Source organism: Apaloderma vittatum, unplaced genomic scaffold, assembly GCF_000703405.1.
Source record: "Apaloderma vittatum isolate BGI_N311 unplaced genomic scaffold, ASM70340v1 scaffold42368, whole genome shotgun sequence".
Taxonomy (NCBI): Eukaryota; Metazoa; Chordata; class Aves; order Trogoniformes; family Trogonidae; genus Apaloderma; species Apaloderma vittatum.
The window spans coordinates 13780-24563 of record NW_009730903.1 but is presented as its reverse complement, the minus strand read 5'-3'; the positions used below and the strand labels follow the sequence as shown (position 1 = coordinate 24563).

General features: G+C 39.5%; 1 protein-coding gene across 1 annotated transcript in view; it reads right to left on the bottom strand.

Annotated features, from left to right (window-relative positions):
• Positions 1-3239: 3239 nt before the first annotated feature.
• Positions 3240-10784, bottom strand: part of SMEK2 (SMEK homolog 2, suppressor of mek1 (Dictyostelium)) — a 20612-nt gene continuing 13067 nt past the window's right edge. Inside the window, exons 7-15 of the mRNA XM_009874957.1 lie at positions 10387-10518; positions 9289-9391; positions 8299-8340; positions 7465-7623; positions 6646-6815; positions 5437-5576; positions 4799-4983; positions 4166-4368; positions 3240-3574 (exon numbers count right to left, since the gene is read on the bottom strand). Of these exons, the coding sequence (XP_009873259.1) occupies positions 3479-3574; positions 4166-4368; positions 4799-4983; positions 5437-5576; positions 6646-6815; positions 7465-7623; positions 8299-8340; positions 9289-9391; positions 10387-10518 (1230 nt within the window). The 3' untranslated portion in view covers positions 3240-3478. The remainder of the gene's footprint in view (positions 3575-4165; positions 4369-4798; positions 4984-5436; positions 5577-6645; positions 6816-7464; positions 7624-8298; positions 8341-9288; positions 9392-10386; positions 10519-10784) is intronic.

The window sequence follows — 10784 nt, the reverse complement described above, 5'->3', positions numbered from 1 at the left end:
TTTTAAGAGGCTTAATGCAGACTTCAAGAAAATAAGTATGTTTTTAGAATAAATTATATGATCAATAATTGAATGGATTTGTTTTCCAGTATTACACTTAGTTTTACAGGACTTTCAGACAAGCAACTCAGTACTTTATATATAAATATTTGAAATGACACTGAAATACGCTAAACCACTTTTGAGAATGCTGGATCCTCACTTTCACTGGAACTTGTTCAGCAGCGAGGCCCTTTCACAGCACTGCAGTGGACAGATTTTCTGATCTACTGGCCTCAGCCCTCTGAGCCTATAGACAACAAAAGCAGACACTGAGATCTCTTAAAACAATTCCTGCATGAACAGTTCCGAGTTAGAAATTTCTAAGTTTTTTATTTTTAAAAATTTAGAACTTTGTACCTTTTATTAGAGTATTCAAAACAAATTAGTATTTTCAGCTGTGCAATGTAATAAAAGTCTAACTTCACAAGGACATGCAACTATGACCATCATATTTTTGAGAATTAATACAGCTGGAAGTCAATGCATTTAAATATGAACTCTGGATTACATACTTTTGGGGCAGCTTACCAGTCCTTAGGTCCAATTTTGCTATAAACACAAGTAAAAATAATTGCTTTAGTTGCAAAGTGAAAGCTAGGGCTGTGACGAGCATATTCCATTTTGAAGTAGAAATCTTTAAAAGCCTGGTTTATCTGTTTGGCTTTGATCAATGGAAGTGGGAAGAGGCCGGATCCTTTGTGCCCTGTCACTGCATCTCTGACTGCAACAGTAATTGGCATTAAAAGAAACGACCCAAGCTGTTCAAGTTTCACGTAACTTTTTATTAAAATAGCATTTGTAACTGATATATGTTGGCAATGTTCTTTTCTTTTCCAAGAAAGAGCAGTAGTGGAAGGACCCCAGGCACAGGAACATGGCAGCCCACTGGCACAAGCCCAGCAGCACCGACCAGGTCAGACAGGGGAAAGGGCAGCTATGGGGGTGACAGCCCCACATAAAAGCTGGTTAAAAAGAATCCTGCCTGCCACCTTCTACAGGGATTTTAGTTCTTTTGTTTTTTAAAAATGGGACAGCTACTGCCACTTTACACAGTCTTTTTCTAGTAACTATAAAAATTGATGACATTCTTGGTTTTGCTGTAACAAAAAACCCCACCTTCTTGTTAGTCTGAATGTATTTTTTAAAGCTCCTGACAGTACTTCAGGAGAGGGCTGGGGTGGTGGGAACACTGAGTAAGGACTAACACGCTTCAGTCAGAGCCCTTCAGAGGACTCGTTTAGGGTAGCTGTTAAAAAGCATCGGGACAACTTGGGTGCAAAGACCAGATGACGCAGTTTTTCAGCCTGGGGTTAGTAAAGGCCCATACTGCGTAACTGCTGCTCACATAGCGCTGGCGGAAGTTAACTGTCATTACTGATGGAGAGAAAAGATTAATCAGGAAGAAAACCAGGTGATTGATCGTCACTGGGAGAGCAAGCACACCATGACAATGCTGCAGCTACGCTTTACCAGTGAAGGCTTCCTTGGATCCTCTGTGCTGGGAGCTGACGGGGCATTCTGGCACACGGGTGAAAAAGCTGAGTCCCATTCTTCGGTGCCCGGAGCCCACGAAAGGCCACCCCGCTATCCCGATGTCCGCACACATCAACTGCCATTCATGAGGACGCCTGTGCCTCACGCCTCGGCGAGGACTCGCACGTTCCCTTTGAGATTTCGTCCAGTGGTACAGAGTTACTTTTAAAACTGCCTGGATAACTAATCTTCAAAAATATCTAAACGGGCCACATTTCAAATATTGAGTTAACTTACCATGTACAACAAACCAAACAAAAGCAGTAATTATGGAATTACAGGGTCACATTTTAATTCCTGAATTTTACAGTTCAGCATTAATATCACCACATGTATACAAATGGTGTAAAACAAGTACAGTGGTATTTTTAATACAAAATAAACTTCTGTTTTATGGAAAAAAACTATACTTCATATCTACACAGACAGCCCATCTTTTTCCAAACAATAGCTAAAATTAAAATTAACTACAAAAATCTCCAAAACAGAGAAACTGCTTCAGTTTAAACTATTCCAGGAGAAATGGACCCATAACACATATTACAAGAGTGATCTATGTGGTGGATTGCAGCTGGTTTCATATTTTAACATTTCTGACACATTAATTTCCTCTCACTTCATCATGATCTCAGATCACGAATGGGCAAACTAACATTAAAATATTTACAGTTCTCTTGCTGCTCTCAAAAATAAAACCTGGACTGTTTGCCTCTATCAACTCGTCATCAACTCGCCTTTTTGTTGCAGCTTGCTTACCTACTGTGTGGAATGTGCTTTTATTTTTTAAAAAAGCAGCTGTCATATTACACCCAGATGCAGGTGCTGCTTGTTGCTTCTGCCTCGAAGACTGCTGTTCTGTTAGTAATAAATCGATCTTGGTCCAAAGTGACTTTGGTGTTAAAATGCAGCTAAATTCATGGCTAGGAAAAACCCGTTAGTGTTTCTTGCTACCACCTTGATTAGGCAATTGGACCAGGGAAGCGGCATGCTGCTCCGCCAGGAGAGAGCTCACTGAAGAACACACAAAGCGATTCAAAGTCGCTCGTGGAGTCCTCCACGTGGCGAAGCCAACAGCTCCACGGGTGGTACCCGCTTTGACACAAGTGGCTCCTGGAGGTGTTCCAGAAGCGATTGTTCCTCAGCACAGATCTTACTGGATGTCTAACCAATACACCAAATGAAACCATCCGTTTTGAATCCAGCTTCCATTTTCTCCTCTTGAAAAATGCAAATTAAAACTTACTTGGAACTGTTTAAAACAACTCAACATGCACTATAACTGCAGCGTCCCTCCCTCCAACCATGAGAAATGCGATTCGATTCCTAAGAAATGGTCCCAAAATCTGGATTGTTCTTATGCAAACAGAGTGAGTTTTCCCTTAAAGTTTTTTTTTTTTTTAAGAGGCATTGCTAAAAGAACACAACTTGACAGCACCATTAAAAAATTAAGATTACTGGGTTCAAGGTTTAAGCTTGAAGATTTTTTTTTCCTAGTTCTGTTAAACACTGGGGAAACCCTGCAATTATTTTTAAAAAAGTGTTTACCATATCTTCCCGCCCCCCGCCCTCCCGACACCTGAGACTTTCCTTGCTGAGAAGCCATCATCCAGGTTCTGTGAATACTAACCCACTTTTTTTTTTCATTTTTATTATTTTTAATTTTTTTGACAGCCTGAATGGCAGACTCCTTACTTACTAGAAAGATATTAAGTTCCTTGGAAGCTTTGTGTGTACAGAACTAACCCTTTCTAGCTGATATACTGAGTTTCTTTTGCTACTCCTTGTATTATCTTATATACTCATGGGAGAAAGCTTTCTGAATCAGTCCTTTTTAGCTCTTAAAACAGTTGCAGCATTTGAAACCCCATAATTAAAAGTTTTTATTCCAAAGTTTTGGTTTCATTTATGAACCCAGACGAGGTCTTTTCCTTGGTGATGTCTCCTCCTCTTCATCATCATCTTCATCATCAGGATAATCCACTAGGCCAACTAGACTTCCCTGCCAATTAGAATAAAAAGAAAATCTCACACCCAGAAAAATACCCAAGTTTTAGTACATAACTCTCAGCCAACCTGGCTGGGACACACAAGCCTGCAGCTGACAGTTTCTCAGTTATATTTCTTTCATTTAAAACTCCATTTGTCTGAAGAATGTTTTTGAATCTCGGCGTTCAAAAAGCACTGGAACTGCCTTGCTCCTCTGGATCTGGCCTCAGAATTATTACTCACTGGATTCCATCTGCTTACAAACACTTAGTAATTCCACGACAGGGCAGCGCACTAACATACTTCAGACAAAACCACTCGTGCGTCTAACACACCGAGCAGCAACGGGTCAGCTAAAGCTGAGGAGTGGGAGCAGTTAAATTAGGCAGAAGATGCAAGATGGAACTGTGCCCACCAGATCAGTAACACCCTCTGCTCCCACTAACACTTCCTTCCCGAAAACTAGTAGGGCTTTAACTAGACATAAACTAGACGCTCTGCCTGGATGCTAACACTAACCATACCACACTACAACCAGTCAAGTCTCAGGACACTGCTCTGCCGTCCTAAGCCAGGGCAGCAGCCTTAGTACAAGTTCTCCCACCTTGGTGGCTGTCACCGCTGTGGTCAGGGTTGTGTTCTTTGATGAGGAGCCATTGGAGCTTGCTGGTGACGTCTGAGCTGCCACGGATTTACTGTTGGCACCGTTGGCACCATTGGCTGCGCTGGCTGAGTGGGAAAAAGTGAATTTGAATCCCCCAGCTGAAGTCCTTTTTGGAAGATTCTCTTTGTCTTCACTCTCCTTAGCTGAGGGACAAACATTTTCATATTTAAGTATGAAAATCACAGCATAATCACAAGGCAAAAGCTGCCTTTTTTTTTTTTTTAAAAAAAATTCAGTTTAAATCAGCAGCTCACCTACTGACCTCATCCAGAGCAGGCCAGCACTCAGTCTGGGAGGGGCACAGGCGCTGCAGGCATGGGGACATTGCTCACTTAGCGCACACAAAGACATTTGAAGTTTTGGTTTCGAATGTCATTTAAACTAGATGCAGGCTCAGAGCAATTTAACTCATCATTTTAATCCTAAACTAGTTTGCAAAGACGAGTCAGGAATTCCTTATTTAGTTACTCCTGCTTATGATACAGAGCACAAGAAGCTGGCTTGTTTACGTGATGCTCCACGTATCTGGCACAGAGCCCTTCCAGTGCTGACAAGGTGAAACGGAGTAAATACCTTTTTTAGTTTCCATAAATTTTTCATAGCTATCTGGAAAATCATCCTCCTGTTTTGACTTCTCAACTGGAGGTACAACCGCTTCACCTTCTTCCTCTTCATCTTCATTGAACCACATTTCTTCATCCTCCTCTAAGGCTCTTGCATCTCTGCGAAATCTATTGCTACGCAATATAGATGGGACACTGTAAGAGACACATGACAAGCGAATCAAGTTTTGCCTGTTCTTTCAGCCTCAGATGGGATCAGAAATGGCTTCTGAGAAAATTCATTGTGTTTGAGACTGCAGTTCAGCCCCACTGCCAATGTAAGCTTCACCAAACCCTGGCTGAAAATAAGGCAAATTGAATCCTAACTCCAAAAGACAGAAGAAGATTTTGCTCTTCATAAGCGGAGAGTTTTCCCAAATGTAAGATCTGATATTCTGACAAACATGAACTGTGCTACAGCAACCTAGAAGGAAAGTTAGATGGGGGTTTACTCTAATTGAAGAAATTTTCACTGAGAATGAAAACCCACCCCAATCCCAGCCTTCTGCCTTCTCTGCTCTCTAGGAAAGAAAAAAACCAACGAGTAGTGTGAAGAGATGACACAATGGCATTCAACAGAAATCTCACAATGCACAAACTGGGTCATACCTGTTCAGTTTCTGGTTCTGTCGGTCTTTCTCTTGCTCATATTTTGTCTTCAGTCCCTTGAACGTCTGAACATATTCGATAGATTCAAGTGCATTATAAAAGTTTTCAACTATATGTGCAATAAGGGACTTAATATCTTCCTGCATAAGAACAAAACAGAGTTTCAGTCTCAAATATTGTTGCCCAAAGATTATTGTAAGAACAAATGAAGTAATCATGCTTTTCCTTAATGAAAAAGCTGAAATTTAAAAATAATTATTGAATTTCCCATAGAAATGGTCTATATACTCAGTACTGTCCCAACTCTATTTGGGATAGTTCCGTTAAACCATAATGCTTGCTATCTAGGATCGAGCCATCTTGAGAAGAACACGAGGAGTTTAGCTGTGCCCTGCTCTTCCCAGGTGTTTTAGGTCTCTTTCCACTCCTCAGTAACTAGAGCAGCTCACATGGGATGAGGCACCTTTTGGTGAGTCACCCTCCTCCTCTCAGCCAAATCACAACCTTCGTACCACGCTGGCAAAAAACACCTTTTCCTGCCGGAAAAGACAGCAACTACGATACCCTACAACTAAAAACTGCCCTTCATTTTGGCAGACCACAAAAATTCCCTGAGAAGACTCCCACACATCAAGGCATTCGCAGCGAGTGGCTCAGGAGCTGTTGCAAGTCCTCATTTTCCAGCCCAGCCGTAGAACCAACCAGGTGCTCCTGCTCATCCCGTCTGTCCTCTCCACACACACAGTTCCCACAAACACTGCCGGTGGAAAAATTACCGATTCAAAGCTGACACTGGCTAAGGCAGCACATGTTTAGGATTTTAAAGGACAATGATCATTCAAATTTATAGTTAAATTACTCTCATTCAGACTCAATGATGCCCAGACTTATTCATATATTTCACTTAATTTCTCACTTCAAAGTTTGGTCCAGAAGGAACGCATTCAGCCACTTAGAATTTAACCTACCAGACACTTTTACAGAGAATTATCTGTAAATCAGGCCAAGACATACACCCTGTGGTCAGTCGATCAAGTAAAACAAGCACAAAGCAGCTTATTGGCTCCCTTCTGTTGGGATATTTACCTAAGGGATTTTCAGTTTGTGGTTTTGAGTAGTAACACACTATTTCAAGGGAAGGATTTGCATTTTGTATTCCTATCCAGGATGCCACGTATGTGTACAAGCCAAAGCAGCTGCGTAACTTACCACTCTGATGAATTCAAACAGCTCAATCACAGCGGAGTTGAGCAGATTGTACCTAGTTCCATTATCCAACAAAGCATTTATAACTGGTTCAAACAGGTTTCCCTTGGTGATATAACGGTTATAAAATTCATCTTTTAGGCCAATTATTCTCCTCATAAAGCGAAGAGCACCTATATGAAGAAAGGAATTCAAAACTTAATAACTATGTGCCAGGGCTCCAATGTGCTGCTCTTGAGGAGAAAGTGAAAAAACCCGTGACGTTACTGAGAGGAAGATGCATGCCAAACCAAGTGCATTAAAAAGCTCTTTCTGAAAGCTTAATTAATTAATTAATTAATTAAGGGCCTATTAATTTCTCTTTGATACACAGCAGTGATGAACTTTAGCACATGTGAAGTTAGATTATTACTTTATCCCTATGTTTTATTATGTTCACCTCCCAGAGCCAGCCTTGACTCTTTAAATATCAGTTTATAAAATTCTGTTCACGCTCCACAAGGAGGGGTAGATTGATGATGTTATTAAGAAATGACAGTATTTCCACTTAAACAAGATAGCCGATCCCAAGCAATCCTTACTGTCACACAGACCTGAAAGCATCACCGTGGACTTAAACCGCCCCCCCCACAATTCTCCTCCCACCATAAAATGCATGAGCAGACACCCGCTACCTTTGTTTCCAAACTACTTAACAGGTAGTCAGTAATCACCATGAGCTTAGCAGGAATCTTCTATTTAAATATACCCTTTTACTCATACACGTGCCACACAGCACATAAAAAGCCTTGAAGAAGAAAATCACAGCAGCTCCATACTCACACAAGGCCAGAAATGTGTGTTTCGAATTCATCAAGACCAGCACTCTTCTTAGCAAATCTTTGTTCATAATGTAATTCTTGATGTGATACGTGTGGTGTTCCACACAAAAGGTAAGCAGCTCCAAAATTAAGGCAAGTAGTTGTGCCGTTTGATAATTATCTACAAGAAAAAATAATGTCTTAAGTTATATACAGTAAAAACATAAATGCTGTCACGTACCAAACCATCCCAAAGCTCTGCTGCCATTACAGTTCCTGACATGTTTCTAGTGGCAATGCTGGATTGCTTTAGGAAGTGGGAACACTGAGTCAGAACAAATCCACAAACACAAATTTGGTTATTTTTTTTTTCTTTCTTCTTTTTAGTCACAAAAATGACTCTGAATTAGCAGTGGGACTTCTTCAGGATCAACCAGTCACAGGTTAGAGCAATCCAGACTAACGGTATGTAGGTAAAAGCGAGCCAGTCAGACCTGTATTTGTGTGAACCTAATCAGCAACGTTTCTTCCTAATGAGCAAAAAAGAAGCCTGCCCGGACAAAAATCCAAACTGCAAAAGCTCAGCTAGGTCTCTTTAGTACATATTCTACCAACAATGATTTAAACCTTCAGTAGCAAGGCTGACTAGGGAAAAAAGTAAGTGAAATGCAGTAACTCAAAAGCAAATGAAAACATTCTTTCAGCTTCCTGTCATCTCAAGTGAAGCAGAGCACCTACATCTATTTCAATAGAGAGTATTTAAAAAATGTTAAGTATGGACTTATCTAACTTTATAAAAATAAAACCAGCATACAGAGCACCCAAGTTTCAAAACTCAAGGGTCATTAGAACTTACCAGGACAAATTGTGTTACTCTTAGTGGGCCCAACTACTGCATCTGATAAATAGAAAATAAAAACAAAAATCAGGAAAAGGTTTTCAAAGCTCTGTAAATATTTAGAAAATGAGGATAAATACCAATTCTACCAACTTCTCATCAAATCAAAAGTTTCTGTGAGCTACAGGGAAATAAAGGAAGAATGCACATCAGATTTCTATATTCAGTTTACATTACAAAGGTTCAAATTCAACTTGATGAAAATACGTAAGCTAATACTTAAGAATATTATTCCTAGCTAGACTAAAAGAAAGCGCCTATTTCTAAATTTTTCAAACAATATTACAAAATGAATACTACAGATATTCTAGAAGTTTTAGTTTTGTACTAAATGCATAAAACATTTATTTTTTGACTTGACAATATGAGAAGAGGTAAGACAAAAGGAATGTTGTATGCACATGTATGTATAGGTTTGATTTAATCTCTTGAAAGAGTACTAAATTTCTGTTTGCAAAGCACTAGAAGCAGACTAGTGAGTGCTACTTGCGTGTGCCAAACAGTGATTTCCAATTCCTTTACTGTTACTAGAAAAATTTTAAGGTGACACAAAATGAGGGAGTTCCGAGCTGTACTTTGAAGAGATTGCTTTCAACACTTTGGTACTACAGCCAAGTGAAAACTAGTCTTAACGTGTGAATCGCTTGGAGTCATGTAACCACTGACAAATGTCACAGCATTTTTGTAAAACTTTCAGAAAAAAGCACCTGTGAAGTAAAGACACTCTGTGCTTTCCAGCAAAGAGTCTTTAAAATAACACTAGTGCAGCTGGCAAACACCTAACAATGCACAGTGAGGAGATACGGATTTGACAAAGCACAACACGAAGGCAGGTTGTCACCCAGAGATGCAAAAAAGGGCTATTAGAGCTTTCGCCCACCGAGTCCTCAGCACTAGGGGAACAACAGTTACAAGATTTCAAGGGGAAAAAAAAAAAATTAACATTACCTTTTTCACATTTATCTTCTGATGTATTAGCCAGAAGTGGTGCAGTAAGAACATGCATACAATGGTTGTAGAAGAAATTGAGAAATTCACTTTTTTCTGTTTTCTAAAACAAATATAACTTTATGAAATACTGGCATTTGTATATAACCTTTTATATAAGAGTAGTAACACAAGAAACGGGGCACACAGAATTCTATAGCCTCCTTCAGGACTGCCTGTACCTTTTCGGTTGGGCCTGCAACACTGTCTTCACTCAAGCCAAATATATTTCTTTATTTTGGGAAAAGCTCTACAAAATGTCAAACCAACTTGGCTAGCATCAAGAAAATCCCTACCACGGATGCAAATATACAATGAAACACATTAATGACTCAAAGGCCTTGAAAAAAATTGGTTACACCATTCCTTAATGCAGTAATTTTACCTGTAAATAACCCGAAAAGATTTCACACTAAAAAAAAAGTATAATCTGGTCTATTTTGCTACATTCTATATATGTGTATCAATACACAAATATGGTTACATGTGTTTTCTTACACATGTGGGGCATTAAATTACAAATACATTGTACTTTAGTTTGGATTCAGACTGTCAGCAGCTGAAGGAAAGGAATGATCCACCTTTTAAAGCAAATGTCTACAAATTTCCTATTCTTTCTTGGGCATCTAAACACAACGCACAATTTAGCATTCCAGAATACAAATGAATTGCTCCATATGGCTCTAGTTCAATGAAATCGCATCTTTCCTGTGCCACTGGTATTAATTAGATCATTGATTTGGTTTCGGGCAGACTCTGCTGGACTTCTCTTTCTGTGTTATCAGCCAGCCAGCAGGAGTTACAGCCAGAGTCACGCTACTGCGCTAAAGCAAGGGACTGCTTGGTTTAATAAATACCCACACAATGCCACATCCACATCCCTTTTGATTATCAAAAGCTAACAGAAATTTTAGCTTGTTTTAAGTTGTTTCAATTCAGTATCAGACACACAAAAAAAAAGTATTTTTTTTTAAATCATGACAGTAACAGTAACAGAAAAGATCAGGCTTTAATTTTGCTGAGACAGTAAAGTGCCTTTACCCCTTTGTATTTTCTTACATTAGCTGTGGCCAACATATTCTCTGGATCTATCAGAGTACGCAAAAGCCCCATTAACTGAACAGCTCCCCCAAGTTCTGGATCAGTATCACAGATCATCTGCTCAATGACCACATTGATGAGGAGGATATCCTGAAAAACACCCAAACAGACCAACCACAAAATAATTAGACACAGTTTCAATAGTGGAAAAATTTCCCTAATTTAGATATTAGGTTTCCCTTTTTAAAAAAAAAAATAAATTAAGTGAAACAAGAAAAGTAAGAGTTGCACTTAGAAACTTGAGTTCTGTCAAGCACAACCTTCCTCAGCTAAACCTGAGGAAGTCTGCTGGGCAGATTTACAGTCTTATTACAGCAAACACGGAACACCAACATGCTCAGAAATTTTTATATCTT